General features: G+C 51.3%; 1 protein-coding gene across 4 annotated transcripts in view; it reads right to left on the bottom strand.

The window, feature by feature from the left end:
• The window catches only part of kiaa0895l, a 192,000-nt gene that overhangs the window by 27,419 nt on the left and 144,478 nt on the right, over positions 1–20,103 (bottom strand). For all 4 annotated transcript variants that reach the window (XM_072518554.1, XM_072518556.1, XM_072518555.1 and 1 more), the window contains one exon: positions 13,158–13,301. In XM_072518554.1, the coding sequence (XP_072374655.1) occupies positions 13,158–13,301 (144 nt within the window). The remainder of the gene's footprint in view (positions 1–13,157; positions 13,302–20,103) is intronic.

Raw genomic sequence — 20,103 nt, forward strand, 5'->3', positions numbered from 1 at the left:
GCCTGTTTCTAGTTTCACTGCATCCAGTTGCACTCAACGTTGAACCAACTTACTTAACACAAGATTATCCAGTAAACTTTTCACACAACCCTCTTCATTCTCCTCCCAGATTTGGCCCTGAACTCTGTTTAAGAGCTGTCTGTATATATTGCCCGCGAGCTCTGAAGAAAGCTTAAACCAAGGGAGTGATTCTCCCAAATGGAGCCCAAGTGTTCGTGCCATCGGGAACGCCGTCCCATTTCACGACGGCGTGAACTGGGCCCGGGTATGACCTATTCTGTCCCCACAGGGCGACAGCACTGCACTGGAGCGGTTCACGCAGCTCCAGCCTCCTTCCACGGTGCCAAATGGGCGCCGCGCCAACCCGCGCATGCGCAGGGGACTTGTTTAGTGCACCGGCTCCGACTCAACATGGCGTCAGTGTTCAGGGGCCGGTCACGCAGGAAAGTAGGCCCGGGGGCGGAGAGGCCGGCCCGCCGATCGCTGGGCCCCAATCGCAGGCCAGACCCCATCCCCCCGGGGACGGAGCCGCCCCCCCGACCGTTTGCGCAGAGATCCCGCCGGCAGAGACCGAGGTATACGGCGCCGGCGGGACTCGGTTGTATACGTGCGGCCGCTCGCTCGGCCCATCTGGGCCAAAGAATCAGTGGCCCTGCACCTCGGAGAATTGCGCACCGGCGTCAGGGCGCAGTTGCGGCGATTCTCCGGCCTGGCGCGGGGCTCGGAGAATCGCCCCCCAATTATCCATTGATCACGAGGCAGTGTTCGACTCTGGGAACTTAGTGATTCATGCCCTGTTAATCATGCAGAATACATCCAAAATATAATTTCATGAGAAAGCTTATTGTTAAAACACCAAAAGGTAATAGATTACTGCCATTAATGTTAGGAATGAATTTTCACTCTACTGCAGGGCACAGGTTGAAGTAGATTGGCTGCTCATTTTAAATCCTACAAAATTCTTGGTCCCACTGAAGAAAATGGACTAAACCTAACAGAATACATCACTGGCATTGTGGGTGGGATTATCTCAGCCCGGGGCCGGGCCGGAGAATCCCCGCGACCGGCGCGGATTGCGCCACGCCACCCCGACGCCAGGATGCGATTCCCCGGGATGGGCTGAGAAGCCATCGTAAAAAAACCCGAGTCCCACCGGCGCCGTTCACACCTGCTCTTTGCTGGCGGGACTCGGCGTTGAAGGGTGCGGGGGCAGCCTGTGGTGGTGGGGGGTGGGAGGGGGGGGTCCGATGTGGCCTGGCCCATGATCGGGGCCCACCGATCGGTGGGCCGGCCTCTCTGGCTGGGGGCCTCCTTCCTTCCGCGCCAGCCCCTGTAGCCCTGTGCCATGTTGCGTCAGGGCCGGCGCATTGAAGGGAACCACTGCGCATGCGCGCGTTGGCGCCCATGACACTGCGCATGCGCGGACCCCGCGGCGCCCAGTTGACGCCGGGATCAGCACCTGGAGCGCCGTGGTCCACTCCAGTGCTGTGCTGGCCCCCTGTAAGGGCTAGAATTGCTGATCCTGAGGCCGTGTTGACACCATTGAGAAATGCGATGACATTTCCGACGGCGTCAGCACTTAGCCTCAGGATCACAGAATCCCACCCTGTGTACTTCCACACAATACTTCAATACACAGTACACTATTAGAATAAATTGTGTAATCCTGTATATTACCATAATGTGTCATAGATCTGCTGCATTACGACAATGTACCAAGTACTGTACCACCATAAATATTCCATCAGCACTGTACACTGTCACATTGGCTTAGCAATGAAAGTACAGCTACTAAATAATGGAGCAATGAAAATTAGAGATGGTCAGCAGCCGGAATTAGAGGGGTAAAGGCACCTTGATGGGTTGTAGCGCTGGATGAGATTACAGAGATAGGGAGGAGAGAGGTCACTAAAGGAATTTCAAAATAATGATGAAAATTTTAAAATCGAGGCATTCGTTAACTGGGGCCCATGGAGGTTAGTGAGAACAGGGGTGATGAGTGAGCCAGGCTTGGTTCAAGTTAGGACAGAGCTTTGGATGACCGTGTGTTTAGAGAGGGACAAATGTGGGAGGTCAAGCAGGAGCAGGAAGAATAAACTCTAGAGGTCACAAAGGAATAAATAAAAGGGTGTCAGCAGCAGGTGAGCTGAGGTAGGGGCAGAATCAAACCATGTTACACAAAGTGCAAACAGGTGGTCTTAGTGATAGCAGGAGATGTGATTGAAGCTCATCTCAGGGCAAAAATGGCAGCAAAATTGCAAAGAGTCTAATTCAGCCTCAGACACTGCCAGAGAGGGAAGTGGAATTGGTAGCTGGAGAACAGAGCTTGTAAAGAGGACCAAAAACAATGACTTCAGTCTTTCCAATATTGAAGTCCAATATTGAATATTGCATCCAGTATTGAATGCAGAGATCATTTCAATTTCGAGACAGCAGAGGAGTCAAGACGGGTAATGGTGAGGGAGAGTTGGGTGTCATCACTGCATATGCAACTGATGCTGTGCTTTCCAATGATGTCACCAAAGAGCAGCATGCCGATAAACAGGAAGATGCCCACGGGTAGGTCACTTTGGGAAACCAGCGGTAATGGTGTAAGAAAGGGGAAGAGAAGTGTTTCCACTTGATTCTCTGGCTACTGTGGTAGCATGCCCCTTTAAGGGTGTTCTCAGAAGATCATGTAACCAGTGGTCGATTGAGCCGGAGCCTGCGAGTCCTGGGCCGAAGCACAGGTTTTCCTTGCCAGTTTGAAGTCCTGAGTCACGGAGTATGGTAGCCTTTATTTTCCACTCTTTGTAAAGTTACTTATCTTAATAAACCGTTTATTCATTGATCTACTTCGTAGTCACCTATCTTACAGGATACTACAGCTATGTTTAAATAAGAATGGAACTAAGCGGGCACTGTTGCATCAAGGTGGACATTGGTGCAGGGACATTGGAGGAAAATGGCATGTTCAACCAAGTCAGGGGCTGCAGACAGGTCAAGAAGGATGAGGAGGGAAAATTTACCTTTACCGCAGTCACTTGTAATTTTAAGTATGAGTTATTTCAGGGCTGGGAGAGGCTGAAACCTGACTGCATAGACTCAAAATTGGAGTTCTGGGAACTATAAACCTGGATTTGTGAGGCGACAAGAAAATTGGGAGAGGAAATTATGTTTGAGATGGGACTGCAGGTCGCAAGGATCCATAGAATCCCAACAGTACAGAAGGAGGCCATTCGGCCCTCCAATAGAGCACTCTACCTAGGACTCCCCGCATCTCCATAATCCCACGCATTGATCATGGTCAATCCACCTAACCTGCACATCTTTGGACTGTGGGAGGAAACCCATGCAGACACCGGGAGAACATGCAAACAGTCACCCAAGGTCTGAACATGGGTCCCAAGTGCTATGAGATAGCAGTGCTAACCACCATGCCACCGCCAGTTGTGGGGTCACGGTTGCTTTTCCGAAAACAGTAATTGCAACAAATTGGAGGGCGAGGAGGTGTGGACAATATCTGAAGTGAGACAACTGTGAACATCGGTTAGCTTGGTAATCAGGAAGGAAAATTAGTTTATCAGCAGTTTAGTGGGAATAGGGTCTCAGGGACAAGACGAACCTGGTGTCTGACTGCACACTGAATATATGTCAACATATTATAATTAAAGAACCTGGAAAAAAGAAAATACATCAGGTTACAGTCAGCGTGGGAATTGGAATCAGGAATCTCTGCTGGGTCCCAATACCAGGGGGAAACTTTACAGTGCCTTGCGGTTACAAAGATATCAAAGGAAGGAAAAATCATTCTGTTATATATTGTGTATAGATAGAATAAAGTATATATGTAATATATAGGATGTGTATATATATGTATATAATATATATATGTATTTATGTAAATTTATATTTATACGTAATAATATGTACAACATTTGGGGATTTGCGGTCTCCTGTCAGATAGATTTGTTTTGTTCACCAAATATTTTTTTCTCTCATGGCTAGAGTGGCTTCACCAGAAAGAGTGGTAAGAAGGAAATCTCTCGCCATTTGACGAGCAGGTTCAGATGGAGGTCAGTGAGGCAACAGCAGTATTAAAATACCGTCAGCACCACTCTGCACCTCTGCAGACAGCAGCACCGCATAAGTTCAATCAATCAAAGCAACCTAAATCAGACGCAACCGGGCCAGGGAGACCCAGGCGCTTGAGGGTTGAATGGGTCTGTCTGGCTCTGCCTGCTCCCCGGTGGATGCTTTCTGGCAATCAGTCAAAGGTGACGACATTAGCAGAGGAGCAGAGCTACCAGCTACCTTGGTGACAAGACCAATGTCAGAAAACTGTAGTGTACGATCTGCAGGCTGTGTTTAATGAGCCTCAGCAGTAATGATCAAAAAACACCACTGACTTCAGACGGGTGAATGTTTTGACACCCGAGGTGCTCCTGACTAACTAATCTTATAAGGAGTCAAGAGGATTGAACAGATTTTGTTTTAAGCAGAATGATGGAGAGCTGCAGTATTTTGGCTCGACGTCAGATTTCCAGCTTTATTGCCGGAAGTGCAGCAACGGTGCACATCAACATTTATTTGTGATGCCAGATGGGCAGTCGCATCTGCTATACACCTCCGTGCTTTAGAAACTCAACAGTAGCAGACAGTAATTTATATAGCAAAGAATCTGATCAGCCCTGAGCAGTCTTTGTCTGGAACGCTTGGATTCAAATTCAAGTTGGTAAAGTCTTATTTCACTGAGGCCCTCTTGAAAAAATACCATCTAGGAACGTGCAGAGTGAGGGGGAGAAAGAGAGTGAGAGAGAGAGGGGATGGAAAAGGAGCAAAGAAAAGCAAGTCAAATAGAAAATGATGGAAGAAAGGGAGAAACAGAGGTGAAGGGGGAAGCGTGCAAAAAGAAACGAGGGACAAACTCAAACGAGTGAGAAAAAAAGGATGACTTCAAAGAGAAAGGCAAGTTAAGCTCAGAGCACAAATAGAGAAAATAGAGAGAACGAGAGCTCAGATTGAAAAGAGTAGAGTGGAATAGAAGAACAGCAAGAGATGAAAAGGAATTCAGAGAGCCCAAAAAGAGAACCGAGGAAAAGGAAGAATTGAATGTAAAAGAAACTCTCAAGAGGGTCATGTAAAAAAAGAATGTTCAGTTATGTAACACCTTACATGGCCTTAGGACTTCGCAAAGTGCTTTGCAGCTGATGAAATACTTTCAAAGTATCCTCATCACCGTAACATAAGAAACACACCAGTCAATTTAGGAATTTAACAACAAGGTTCTAAAACAGTGGTGTGATCATGACCAGATTATATTATTAGATGTTGGCTGAGGAATAAATATTGGCTGGGACACTTCCCTTACTTTTATTCGAAGTAGGGCCATGAGGTCTTTTGCATCTATTTGCGAATGCTGTCACACTATTGAGCAAGTGCAGCACGAGGATGTGTCTTTCAGATGAGACAGTAGATCGAAGACCCCTTGGCCTATCATGTGCAAAACATCCCATGGCGCTATTTCCAAGAGGTATGGGGGTTCTAGCCAATATTCTGCTCTCAATCAATGTCATTAACAATAATTTTTCAATGACCAGGCTATCTGGTCATGATCTCACTGCTGTTTGTGAAATCTTGCAGTGTGCAAATCGATTGCTGCACGCCCTACATTACAACAACAACTGAACTTTAAACGTACACCATTGGACGGGATTCTCCCATGCCGTGCAGTATGGGAGAATCGCCATTCGCGCCATTTTTTCCCGCGGCGCCGCTCCGACGCTGTTCCGCCATTCTCCCAACCGGCGAGAACGGAGTCATCGAGGTCGGCGCTGCGCCTGCCGGAGAATCGCCCGAGGTACTAAGTACGGCGATTCTCCGGGCCCCCCGCTTTTCAGAGGCCCGGATGGGCCGAAGTCCGGTCACGTCGTCGCCGTTCACCCCTGGTAAATAATATGTGGAGGAAGGAGGTGAGTGGCCGGCCTCACCGTAGGCAGCAGGAAGTGGTGTCCACGGCCGGTGCTGGGGGCGGTGGGAGGGTTCTCGGAGAAGGATGCCGCCATGCTCGGGGGGGGGGGGGGGAGGAGCAGGGGTTGGAGGAAGGAGTGGGGAAAGAGGAGGGGGTGGGGAAAGGAGGAGGGGGTGGAGGAAGGAGGAGGGGGTGGGGGAATGAGGAGGGGGTGGGTAAAGGAGGAGGGGGTGGAAGAATGAGGAGGGGGTGGGTGAAATGATGCTGCAAAGCTGTGGGGGTGGGGGGGGGGGGAGGGCGGGCAAGGTTACCCGCGGGAGCGACACGCCAGCATGCCTGCCATGGCAGGACGGTGGTGAAGACACGCTTCCAAGTGCAGGTCATGGTGATGGGCTGAGGCCAGTGGCGCCGCAATGAGGAGAGACGGGGTGAAGTGGGCGGTGGACGGATATTGTGGGCACGGTACTGTGGGCACGGCGAAGGTTGCATGCTGTCTGCAGCGAAACCAGGCAGCCGGGGCACCCATGTATCCCATGGGCCCTGGCTGTCGAGGTGTCAAAGCGCCTTCGTTAAACATGTTGTTGTCTCTCCTTCCCAACCCCCCCCCCCTTTCTGTAGTTCGTCATGTTTGCGCACCAGCCATCTATGTTTGCCGCCGTGGCAGGAGCGGCTGCCCTGCAGGTAGCCATTCGGCACCACCGACGGAAGCGGCTCAGAGCAGCTGGGCAGCGGCGGCTGCAGCTGAGGGACTGGCTGCAGAGGGCCCCGTGCCAGCCGCTCATGTTGCAAGCCCTCTCGCCCGACAGGTGCATGAGGAGGCGGAGGGTGACAATGACCCACCACATCGTCGGGCATGCAGAGGATGAGGATTTGGATCCTGATGGGGTGCAGGGGGAGGAGCAGGAGGTGGTGCCAAGGTGCCGACGGCGCCCCATGCGACCTCGAGTGTACCGGGACCGCATGTCGTTCCAGGACCTTCCGGATACGGCATGCAGGAGGAGACTCCAATTGAGTCGTGAGACCGTGGTACATACATGCCACCTCATGGCGCACCTGGGACCACGTGGAACGGGAGGAGGACATGCTATCCCGGTGACCGTCAAGATCACGGTTGATGACAACCCGCTCTGCGATGAGCTCTGAGCTCTGGATCGCTAGACAATGTCTGACTCATGGCCAGATCTGAACTCTCCACCTTGGTGGTCCCTGTATGCGTCACGGACAATCCACCACATGGGACAGCTGGTGTTGATGTGCTGAGGGCGAGGGGGTGTTGGGGGGGGGGGGGGGGGGGGGGGGGGGGTGCGTGGGGGGGGGGGGGCGGGGGGGAAGAAACACACACCCGGCCTCACCGTTGTACAGAACTTCGACCCCTAGCATCATTCGGTCCCCCTCACGACCCCTCAGGCACCGGATATAGCACAGCGGCATCTAGATTTGGTGGTGTAACAGTGACTTTAACCGTGACATTCACATACAAGTGCCCTAGCCCCTACAACTAGGCTGTGCCCTGCACCCGTGCCAACTTACTACGTGTCTAACTTCTTTGCCTTACAGGCCCTACCACTACGTCTTGGTGTTTCCCCAGACGGTACAGCAGGAGTGGAGGTGGACTGCTGAGACTGCTGCCCTGCGACGTTGGTCCCGTCGGCGCGCATTTCCTGGGGCGTCGCACTTGGATGGGCCAGGCTGCTCGGCGGGCGTGCTGGATGGTGTGGTGCCACCTTGCTCTGCCCGCTGCCCACCAGATACACCAGGGATGGAACGGGGGGAGTCCGAGTGTTCCGGGACCTCCCTTGCTGGAGTAACCGGGACGGACCCCAGAACCTCCTCCTCTCTCGGGGAGCCCGGTGGCCCCCGGGCCTCACTATGGGACGGTGGTGCGCACGGAGACAGGCGCCATGGCACCACCGCCTGGCGCTGCCAGTCCTGGAGGCCCGCTGTGGAATCGACCAGGGTCTGAACGTTCCCAGCGATGGAACTCAGGGAGTGCGCCCTGTCAGGGACTGCGCAACCTCCCGCTGGGATTCTGCGACACCATCCAGCACGTGGGCAAGGCCGCCGATGCTCTCAGCAATGGCCTGCTGGGACAGGGCCATGGCCTGCTGAGACTGGGCCAGACCCCGGAGCGTGGCGGCAATGTCCAGCTGGCTCTGGCGCATGGCTGCCTGGGAGAGGGCAGCCCTATCCTGGGCCACGGATGACGCATGTACATCAAGCCCCACGCCTTGCAGAACCCGACCCATGGCCAAAACCGTTGGTCCCATTGCCTCCACCGCGGACGCCACCCGTGCAGTGTCGGCCTGGGTGGCAGCCATGGCCAGCACCACTCCCTGCTCCGGAACGCGGATGGACTCCTCCAACTGCGTCTGCAGATGCTGGAGGACGGCCGTCATCCCGTTGTCCACTCCCTGGGTTTCCAAATGCATCGGGTCTGTCGGTGGGTCTGGTAAGTCCAGGAACTCGGGAACCGTCTGGGCGGCAGCTGGGTGGTGGGCCTGGTCTGCTCTCCGACCATCCAGCCCCTCGGCTGCTCCTACCTCCACCTGCTGTACCGGTTTGGCTGTGTGGTGCGCACCAGTCAGTGACCCCGAAGCCTCATCACTTATGTGCCCAACCGAGGTGAGTGTATCTGCGATGGTGGATGTTGTGGATGACAGCAGTGCCGCAAACTCAAGGTCCTCATCTGTCCCCTGGTCTGGGGTCTCCTGTGTCGATCCTTGGACCGACGCAACTAGTCCGCGGCCCATGTTAGGTGCCGGGTCCGGTGTGTCCGTCAACTGTCTGGCCGTCCTCTGTGCGTCACTGTCCAGAGTCCCTGTCCTCTCTCCGTCACTGTCCTGGCTCGCAGCCCTCTCCTCGTCCGATTCACGGCCATCAGTGTCCTGACTGTCCGTCCTGTGTTCGTCCGTATCGTGTCTGTCCATCCTCTGTGCGCCCCCCTCCAGTGCCCCGGCCTCAGAGGTGGGCCCTCCTGTCCGTCTTCCTTCCCTCCTCTGCCTTACGTCCGTGGGGGAGGATGAGCTTGCAGCTGGACGGCGGGGGCTTGTCCGAGACGTCCCTAGACAATCGGCTCCTGGCCCTGGGGAAGACAATGAGGCATGTATCATTAGACACTCGGAGTCGGGTGTGAGGGGGTGGAGTGTCAGGGGGAGTTCGGGGATGGAGGGGGCAGTGTGAGAGGGTGGTTGAAAGGGGGGGGGGCTTGGGGGCAGTGTCAGGGGGTGGAGTGTCGGGGGGGGTTAGGGTGGAGGGGGCAATGTGAGAGGGTGGTCGAAAGGGGGGGCTTGGGGGCAGTGTGAGGGGGTGGAGTGTTGGGGGGGTTGAGGTGGTGGAGGGGGCATTATGAAGGGGTGGAGTGTCAGGGGAGGGTTAGGGGGTGGTGGGGGCATTGTGAGGGGGTGGGTTGAAAGGGGGGGGCTTGGGGGCAGTGCGAGGGGGTGGAGTGTCAGGGGGGGTTAGGGGGTGGAGCGGACATTATGAAGGGGTGGAGTGTCATGGGGGGTTTAGGAGGTGGAGGGGGCATTGTGAGGGGGTGGTGTCAGGGGGGGTTAGGGGGTGGAGGGGTATGTGTCACAGGGTGGGTTGAAAGGGGGGGCAGTGGTAGAGGGTGCAGTGTGAGGAGGGGAGAAGCATCAGAGTTAGGCGGTCAGCATCAAGACGTGCAGATGTTGGCAACATTATGACTGGATGGGGACACTGGGCACCACGCCATGGCAGCTCTCAAGGGGGGGGGTGTTGCCCATGTGTGTCGGGTACAACGCGGTGTCCCCAACCCCCCCCCCTGCATGGGTGGGCGGGGGGGTCCCGCGAGATGTGGTGGGGGAGAGGGAGGGGTGGGGAGTGGCCCAGGGGAACTCTCGGGATACTTACCTTGGCAGCCTCCGTGAGGTCGTGGAGCATCTTTCGGCACTGGTCTCCAGAGCGGGAGGTGTGCCCACAGCGCTAACTGCGGTGCCCACCTCACAGCAGCCGCGCTTCACAGTGCTGAATGGTTGCCGGTGCCCACGTCTTGAGCACACGATGGCCCTGCGCTCCTACAGTGTCCAGCAGCGCCTCATGATCACTGTCCCGGTACCTGGGAGCGGCACGGCGGGGCTCAGCCATCTCGATCCTTCGGGTCCTGTGCGCGAATCGCGCACTTTAAATGACGCGGCGCAGCATCAGCCGGGTACACGATGACGCCGTTGCTCTGGCACAACGCCCACCGCGTTACTCGTGGCTCCGCTGCTGTCCCCTTTTTGGGGCCTGAATCGATGGTGTGCCCGTGGCCGTTTCGCGCCGTCGTGAAATGCGCAGCGTTCACGACGGCGCGGACACACTGCCTCAATATCGGAGAATCCTGCCCAGGTAGTGCTTTGGAACACCTCGTGCGGGTTTCTCCCATGCCGCGCGCGCCATATGGGAGAATTGCTGTTCGCGCCATTTTTTACCGCGGCGCTGGTCCAATGCTGGCAGGCAATTCTCCGAGGATCGGTGAATCGGCGGCATTTGCGCCGGTGCGTTTGGCACGCCGCCGGTTGCGGACCGCTGTCCGCGGCTGGGACGCCGATTCTCCGGCCTTGATGGGCCGAGCAGCCGTGCGGAAACGGCAGAGTCCCGCCGGCACCATTCACACCTGCTCGCAGCCGGCGGGAACTCTGCGTGTAGGGTTGGGGGGGGCGGCCTGTGGGGCGAGGAAAAGCGCTCCTTCACCGGGAGGGCCTCTGATGGGGTCTGGCCCGCTATCGGGGCCCACCGATCGGCAGGCCGGCCTCTCCAGCCCCGGCCCTATTTTATTACGCGGCCGGCCCCTGGACCCCTACGCCATGTTTCGTCAGGGCCGGCGCGCTGAGGAAGTCCCCCGCGCATGCACGGATTGGCGCGGCACCCACTTGGCACCGAGAAGGAAGGCTGGAGCAGCATGAACCGCTCCAGCGCCGTGCTGGCCCCCAAGGGGGCCAGAACCGGTTGTGCCCGTGCCCGTTTCGCGCAGTCATCACGTTGCGAATGGCATTATATAAATGCAGGATATTCGCAAGGGCAATTAGGGATGGGCAACAAATGCTGGTCTGGCCAGCGATTCCCGTGTTCCATGAACGAAGAGCCCGGAGGCGAATATTACTTGGTAGGAGGTCCCCCGTTCCGCCCAATGTCTCTGCCTGGTTGGGTGATTTAATGTCATTCCTACAGAAAGAGAAAATTAAAATTCACCATCAGGGTTTCAGTGGAGAGGTTCTACCTGAGATGGCAATCATTTCAATGATCTAGACACCACCAGCTGTTAGGGGCATTAGGTTTAGTGTTTACGTCAATTTTGTTGTTGTTTTCGGTTTGCTTTTAATTCTTGTACTCTTGCGTTTTCGTTGCTTGTTTGTTATTATGTAAAACTTTAATAAACATACATTAAAAACAAAAAATCCTTGTTCAAAATGTAGCTCGAGAACTATATTTCTAACTGACCCACAGAACAGGCCTGGGGAACTGGACCAAGAAACATTCCCATGTTCCCTGTTCCCCGGGTCAGTTAACAATCTGTACCGCTGGAAATATGGCATGAGTTGTTGCGGCATGGGGTACTTTGGGGGAGTGGTTGTGCAGAGGACAGGGCCTCACACCAGCCGGAAACAATGGACACCTGCCAACATCCTTAGAAAGGAAGTCGTTATATTTAAATAATAATAAAATTCATCTTTATTAGATATCCAAGCTACAATCGTTTTGTTTTTAATTTAAAGTGTCCAATTCTTTCTTTTCCAATTACGGGACAATTTAGCGTGACCAATCCACCTACCCTACACATCTTTGGGTTGTGGGGGTGAGAGCCACCCAGACACGGGGAGAATGTGCCATGATTGAACCCAATTCCTCGGTGCCGAGAAGCAGCAGTACTAATTACTATGCCATCGTGCCACCCTGCCAAGCTACAATCCTGGCATGGACCCTTTCTCTTCTGCCCTATCCCTCCTCAGACAGGTCCTATAGAAACAGTTTGGCTGACTAGATTTACATTGACTAACTCTACTCTCAACCCTTTGAGGGCCTGGGCTGTTGGAGCTTTCAGTGATGTCAATTCTCAATGGGACTCAATGGACCAGCTTTTTGTCCTGTGGTGGAATTTTACAGCCCCGCCACGTCAGGCCGGAAAATGCTGCAAGCTGTTCAAATGTCCATTGACTTAGGCAGGTCCAACAGCCAATCCCAGCCTGGTGCCAACTGTAATGCTGTCATGGCCCTCAATGTTCCAGAGAGCTACAAAAGAATAATAACAAATCCAGCCCTCCTGCCTAATGAATCCTATCAATTAGCCCTTCCTGCAAAGGAAATATTATGGCTGTAAAGAAAATTAGATAGACAAATGGTTTCTCAGCCAATCCAAACTGCTCCATTTAGTAAATCTTTGCCATTGCCTTGTTCAGGAGATTGTTCCAAACATTTATCATTCTTTGAAAATCTCCCTTGGCTACCTCAGGAATAGGCCCCTATGCAGTGTAATGGAGAGCTGTTGGTTCTTGAGGAGGTGCACCCCAGCAAGAATTCAAGGCCTCTCATTCACCACCCACAACTGTGAGTTCCACCTTCTGGAGGGGCAGGAGCAGCAGGAGCTTAGGGACACCATCACGTGCAGGTTTTCCTCCAAATCATACACTACCCTGACTTGAACATATGACCTATGTTTCATCAGGGTCATTGGATCAAAACCCTGGACGGGCTTCTTCAGCCGCGTGTTTCTCGATTACAGCAGGCAGCAAGTAGTTTGTTGGCGGAGGGATTCTCTGCTGCCGTTGCTGCCAATGGGAATTGACACTGAAGCCACCCCACACTGCTGGGAAACCCGTGGGCACGCTACCGACAGGACCAGAGAGTCCTGCTGCCAGCAAACAGCCAGAGAATTCCGGCCAGTGACACTCACTTCCTAATGGCATTATCTTTCCTCCAGACTTAAAGAAGATGGCCCACCATAACATTCTTAAGTGCAGCTAAGGATGGGCAATAGATCTTGGCCTTGTTAAGGTAGCATTAGTCAAGGATGAAAACACATGGCAGGGAAGGGAAGCAGGGGTGGTAAATAAGAATCCAGTTTACTCATGTATGGAAAGGCAAATGAGCTGTGGGGTTTTGAGAGGAAGCTGAACATCAGAATGTGCACACATACAGAAGAAACAGACAAACATTTGTACATAGACGTGCAGTCTTTGTGAGGACACAGGCATTTAATCTCCCTCACCTCTCCAGAGCATCCTTCTTTCCGCATGTAACTTCTGATACATGTCCATATTTTACTCTTTGACAGCATAGCACCCCCTGTGGCCACCTCAAAGTTCTCGTAGCTGCCGTACATCTGCAAAACACTCTTCATAATCCGTATAGCCTGAAAGAAAAACAAGGGATTGGAATTGTGGTTAACCCAGAACATCTCATTCTGACTCTTCTCCCATTATTGGCCTCCCATCTGGTCCTGTGTGAGTTTCAACCTATCCAGCAAAATCTTTCGGTGTTCTAAAGACTCAGGGGTGGTGCTAGAGGACTAGAGAATTGAGCATGCTATGCCCTTGATCAAAAAAGGTTGTAAGGAAAACCCCAGCAATGACAGACCAGTCCGTTTGATATCTGAGTTTAGGAGGAACTTCTTCACCCAAAGGGTTGTGAATCTATGGAATTCCTTGCCCAGTGAAGCAGTAGAGGCTCCTTCATTAAATGTTTTTAAGATAAAGATAGATAGTTTTTTGAAGAATAAAGGGATTAAGGTGTTCGGGCTGGAAAGTGGAGCTGAGTCCACAAAAGATCAGCCATGATCTCATTGAATGGTGGAGCAGGCTCGAGGGGCCAGATGGCCTACTCCTGCTCCTAGTTCTTATGTTCTTACATCAGTAGTAGACAAGTTTCTGGAAACAATTATCCGGGATATAATCAGTAGTCATTTTTCTAAAGGGGGAATTAGTTAGACACATTTTTCTAAAGGGGAAATTGTATCTAACTAATTTGCTGAAGTTTCCTGAGATAACAGAAAGGGTTAATGAAGGCAACACTCTTGATATGATGTACATGGGCTTTCAGAAGTCATTCAATACAGTGCGACACAACGGTCTTATGAGTAAAGTTATAGCTCATGGAATAAGAGGGACAGCAGCAACATGGATACAGAATTGAAATGAAATGAAAATCACTTATTGTCACAAGTAGGCTTCAAATGAAGTTACTGTGAAAAGCCCCTAGTCGCCACATTCCGGCGCCTGTTCGGGAAGACTGTTACGGGAATTGAACCGTGCTGCTGGCCTGCCTTGGTCTGCTTTCAAAGCCAGTGATTTAGCCCTGTGCTTGGGGGGCTTGGGAATTGGATGAATAACCATAAGCAGAGGGCAAGGGTCAATGAATATTTTTCATGCTGGACGAAGGTTTGTAGTGGTGTTTTCCCCGGGGTTGGTATTGGGATCCTTGCTTTTCTTGATATATATTAATGATTTAGATCTTGGTGTGCAGGGGACAATTTCAAAGTTTGCAGATGACACAAAACTTGGAAGTATTGTAAACTGTGAAGAGGACAGTGTAGAACTTCAAAGGGACATAGACAAGTTGGTGGAGTGTGCAGATATGTGGCAGATGAATGCAAAGAAGTGAGGTAATGCATTTTGGTAGGAAGAACATGGAGAGACAATATAAAATAAGGGGTAAAATTCTTAAAGGGGTGCAGGAGCAGAGGGACCTGGGTGTATATGTATGCAGATCATTGAAGGTGGCAGGACATGTGGAGACAACAGTTAATAAAGCATATAGTATTCTGTGTTTTATCAAAAGGAGCACAGAGTACAAGAGCAACGAGCTTATACTGTTGAACTTATACAAGACACTAGGTTAGACCTCAGTTGGAATATTGTGCACAGTTCTGGTGCCACGCTATAGGAAGGATGTGAATGCATTGGAGAGAGTGCGGAAGGGGTTTACAAGAATGGTTCCAGGGATGAGTTATGAGGATAGATTGAAGAAATTGGGATTGTTTTCTTTGGAGAATGCAAGGCTAAGATGACATTTGATGGAGATGTTCAAAATCATGAGGGATCTGGTCAGAGTAGATAGGAAGAAACTATTCCCATTTGTGAAAGCATCAAGGACAAGAGGGCACAGATTTAATATGATTTGCAAAAGAAGCAGATGTGATGTGAGAGAAAACCTTTTACATAATGAGTGGTTGGGGTCTGGAATGCACTGCCTGGGGATGTGGTGGAGGCATCTTCAATCGAGGCATTCAAGAGATACTAGGTGATTATTTGAATAGAAACAAGGTGCAGGGGTCCAGGAAAAAGGCAGGGGAATGCCACCAAGCCACGCTGCTCGTTTGGAGAGTCGGTGCAGACAAGGTGGGCCAAATGGCCTCTTTCTGCGCAGTAACAATTATGTGATTCTGATGGAGAACTCCTGAAATCTTACTCAACTCTTTGAAGAATGGGGGCTAAGAAAGAGTCAATAAAAGCTGAAACTTTTCATGATAATCTCCAGCTCAGTGAACAGCTACAAAGCAAACGGTGATGTGTGCCTTCATTGGCCGGGGCATTGAGTATAAGAATTGGCAAGTCATGTTGCAGCTGTATAGAACCTTAGTTAGGCCACATTTGGAGTTTAGTGTTCAATTCTGGTCGCCACACTACCAGAAGGATGTGGAGGTTTTAGAGAGGGTGCAGAAGAGATTTACCAGAATGTTGCCTGGTATGGAGGGCATTAGCTATGAGGAGCGGTTGAATAAACTCAGTTTGTTCTCACTGGAACGACGGAGGTTGAGGGGCGACCTGATAGAGGTCTACAAAATTATGAGGGCCATAGATAGAGTGGATAGTCAGAGGCTTTTCCCCAGGGTAGAGGGGTCAATTACTAGGGGGCATAGGTTTAAGGTGCGAGGGGCAAGGTTTAGAGGCGATGTACGAGGCAAGTTTTTTTAGACAGAGGATAGTGGGTGCCTGGAACTCGCTACTGGAGGAGGTGGTGGAAGCAGGGACAATAGTGACATTTAAGGGGCATCTGACAAATACATGAATAGGATAGGAATAGAGGGATACGGACCCAGGAAGTGTAGAAGATTGTAGTTTAGTCGGGCAGCATGGTCGGCATGGGCTTGGAGGGCCGAAGGGCCTGTTCCTGTGCTGTACTTTTCTTTGTTCTTTGATAGTGAGTACAGTGGACCAGACGGTCTCAGACTCATGCAGAGGTAGATGATATCAATCTTTTGGTCGAGTGTGGTGGAGCTACAATCGTGGCCTCAAGCCCAAATGGGCAAAGTAAAACTAGCGAAGCTGTCCCTGATTGCAGAACTGAATAAGCATGTGCAGGCATTTGGAGAGCCGGTGGAGGTGAAGGCGGGATGATGTTGAGCATGTACTGTACAGGCAGACATGACAGCCTTGGATCAATCGTTAGCTTTTTAAAAATATTCGATCACGGAATGTGGGCATCACTGGCAAGGCCAGGATTTAATGCCCCATCCCTAATTGCCCTTGAACTGAACAGCTTGACAGGCCATTTCGGAGGGTAGTTAAGAATCAACCACATTGCTGTGGGTCTGGAATCACATGTAAGCCAGATCAGGTAAGGACGGTAGATTTCTTTCCCGAAAGGGGCATTAGATAACTAGATGGGTTTTTGTAACAATCAATGATAGTTTCATGGTCACCACTACTGAGACCAGCTTTATATTTCAGAATTATTAGTTGAATTTGAATTCCACTCGCTGCCATGGTGAGATTTGAACCACGATCCCCAGAGCACCAGCCTGAGCATCTGGATTACTAGCCCAGTTACATTACTATTGTGCCACAGTTTCCCCAAAGGCCCCTTCGGCCATCTCAAATACACAGGAAACTAAAGGTAAAAAGGGACACGTGTTTTAGAGAAATACGTAAATACAAATAAGTAGCAAGAGCCATTGGGCAGGATTTCCCAGGCGTTCCCGACGACAGGATCTTCCAGTCCAGCCAACATCGACCCCAGCCACTGGTTCCCCAGCAGCAGAATGAGAAAGCCATGCAAATTAAAATTGACTTCGCCAGGATTGGCAGATCCAGTCGGTGGATAATGGCAAGCCGCCTCTACGGAGGGAAAGCTGCCTCAGGCTGCCTGGAAAATTCCAGACATTGTATCCAAATTTGCAGTCCCCATACCAAGAGTAGGCAACTGGCAAACTGGAAATCTGCAGCACAGAAGGAGAGCAAGACACACAGACAAGAATGTGAGAGCGAGGGGAAGAGAGGAAGGGAGGAAGAGAGAGTGAGTGAGTGAGTGAGAGAGAGAGACAGAGGCAGGTGGACAGAGATAATAGTTATTAATAATAGTTGGGGCGGCACGGTGGTTAGTGATTTGTTATGTTCTCGGTGTAACATAAGCGGCTTCCTTGTGGTGCACTTGACAAAGGAAGGTTCAGACGTGGAGATAACTTCAACACGTTTATTAAACTATTTACACTTCTATTACTCGGGTTCGACACGACTGCTAATCCTACTATAGCTACCCAGACTGACTAACCAGCTGCTGCAATCCACGTGGTGGGTGCAATATTGAATCAACCCTGTGTCTCTACTCACTGACTGGCTCCACTGGAAAGAGGCAGATCATGTGTGTGGTGTCCTTTATATATGGGTTGGTGTAATGCCCCCCTGTGGTCGTGTCACCTCCGTGTGCATCGTGATTGTCCATTGGTCGTCTCCTAGCTAACTGATCTATTGGCTAAGTGTGTGTGTGTGATGATTCTGGTGCTCCCTCTAATGTCTAGTTAGCCTACATGCATTTACATTGATGCACATCACACCACATCCCCCCTTTTTTATATGTTCATATTTTCTGTACACTTTAAGAAAATTGAACAAAGAACAGGTTGATAAGGTAAGGTATATACAAGTCGTGGGAACAGTGATTAAACAATAAGTCCAAATCATTTGTGTGAGTCCAAAAACCATCAATCATCATGGTCAAATGTCTCTCTTGGTTATGAACGCCATCAATGTTCCTGCGCCACAGGAACCAAGAAGTGGTCAAGTCACTTCGCTGTCTGATTTGGAGTCGCTTTCTTTTTCCGATGTTTGTGATGGTGCTGTTGGATGGCATCTTGTAGCTGATAAGGTGTTGACGTTGAAGAGGTACCATCAACAGCATCATTCGAGGTCATGGATGTGCCATATGTTGAAGTTGGATAAGACTGTACATACTGGTTCTGGCCACATGCTGTGCTGGAAGGGTGATCCTGCTGAGAACCGTTGAAGCTTGTCGAATTGGAATCAGAATTGCTGCTCACATAAATACCTGGTGATGGTGTGAAACTAGAACCTTGCATCTGATAGGAATATGCCAGGCTGTGGTGTAGCAAATCCTGGGCTGTGACTGAGGAATCCAGTCTGTAGTGCAGATTGCACTTGCGGTAGTCCTCCTTCGGTCTTGATTCCATTAGTGGGCAATCCGTAGTGCTGGCCTGTTTGAGAATATGCTGCATAGACTCCTGGCTGCTGCATGCCTGAATACTGGGTGCTGGGGTGGAAAAAATGTGCGGATATAGGGGTGGTGAATATTGGTGTATTCCTTTTGCACTATAGCCGCTGCTTGTTATTACTGACCCAGTGTAATTGTTAAGTGATCCATTTCCTGTCGTTGTGGCATCTGCTGTCACCCTGAGCATGCCATCACTGAGGTTGCGGCTCTCCCTGTCTGGAGTAAAGTCCGGCTTACATGAATCAGAGTCAGCGTTTGGTTGCTCCCCATCTGGAGTCTGGTCTGTTTTAACTGAGTCAGTGTTGGTTTGTTGATGCTCCCCGTCCGGAGTCTTTGCAGGTTCACTGGAGTCAGCTGAGATTTCTTGAAGCTGCACGTCTGGAGACGGAACATGCAGGAATGCACAGACTTGTGGAGAGCTTTGAGCGAATGAGGGTGGAAGTATCATGGTGTCACCGGAGTCACCAGTGTTCTCACAGTGATCGTCGAGTGCCTCTGTACGCACTAGCTGAGGTCTGTCACTTTGCACATCTTGCATGGGAAGTGGGATGCTGTCGTCACTCGTCTCACATACTGTGGGTAGAGCCTCAGTAGCTGCTTGTTGTTCACTTGGGTTGGGTAAATTGTCAAAGTCTTCATCTGGTGGTGCAAACAATGTGGGTGGACTGTCATTGTCTTGCTGTTGTCCTTCATTTGGGCTTGGACTGTCATCGTCGCTTTGTTCTTCACTGTAGCATGATAGACCGTCATGGGCCTCCTGCTGTGCACTGGAGCATGGTACACTGTCATAGTCTTCTTGCTGTTTACTTGAGCATGGCAGAATTGCATCGTCTGCCGCTAGTTGGTCAGAGGAGGTTGCTAGACCCTCATGGTCTTGTTCCTGCAAGGACTGCCCGTCGGAGTCTTGCGTTGCTTCTATCGTGGAGGCTGTCCACGAGCTCGCTGCGGAGGCTTGTGACACTGGAGTCACGTCTTGTGTGTGTAAAGACTGCGCTCTGGAGTCTTGCGTTTCTGCAATTGTGGAGTCTGTCCAGAGCTTGCTGTGGAGGCTTGTGACTCTAGAGTCACTTCTTGTTCATGCAAGGACTGGGGTGTGGAGTCTTGTATATCTTCTTTCGTAGAGTCGGGAACCCTGAGCGGTGCGTGGACCACGCTCTGTGTGGCAGCAGGCCGCTCTCTGTGGACGTGTACCGCTCTCTGTCTCTTAATTTCAGGCTGCAGCATCATCCTGCACTCACGAGTTGGGATATCATATCTGCTGGGCTGAAGATCCTCAAATCCGAAGAACGAATCCGCGTCTGCGTCGGATTCAGTACGGGGGCGCCAATGTGCAACACGTCTAGTTGCGGTTCGGATTTGGTGCTGTGGTAGCCTCCCAAGGTGAAAGGTTTGTCTGAGTCATTGTCTTCTCGGACCATATCATCACTGTTTGCGTCGGAACTGGCATTGGACTCACGAGGTCCAGAGAAAATGTAACGGTCGGTATTGAAGTATTCAAGGTCGGAATCATCGGTTTGGGTGTAGGTAACTGCTTGTTGCAGGGTTCTTCAGAGGTTAATTTCATTCCCTGGTTCAATTTGAGGCATTGTGCTGTCATTCCAGGTGAAGGAAGGTTGTTTTACGGCTTTAAAAGATTTTTTCTTTGATTTGGGACGTTTCCCCTTTAAATGGGCGTGGTCTTGGGCCTCTGACGTCATGATGCATGTGAT

Source organism: Scyliorhinus torazame, chromosome 10 (assembly GCF_047496885.1).
Source record: "Scyliorhinus torazame isolate Kashiwa2021f chromosome 10, sScyTor2.1, whole genome shotgun sequence".
Lineage (NCBI taxonomy): Eukaryota > Metazoa > Chordata > Chondrichthyes > Carcharhiniformes > Scyliorhinidae > Scyliorhinus > Scyliorhinus torazame.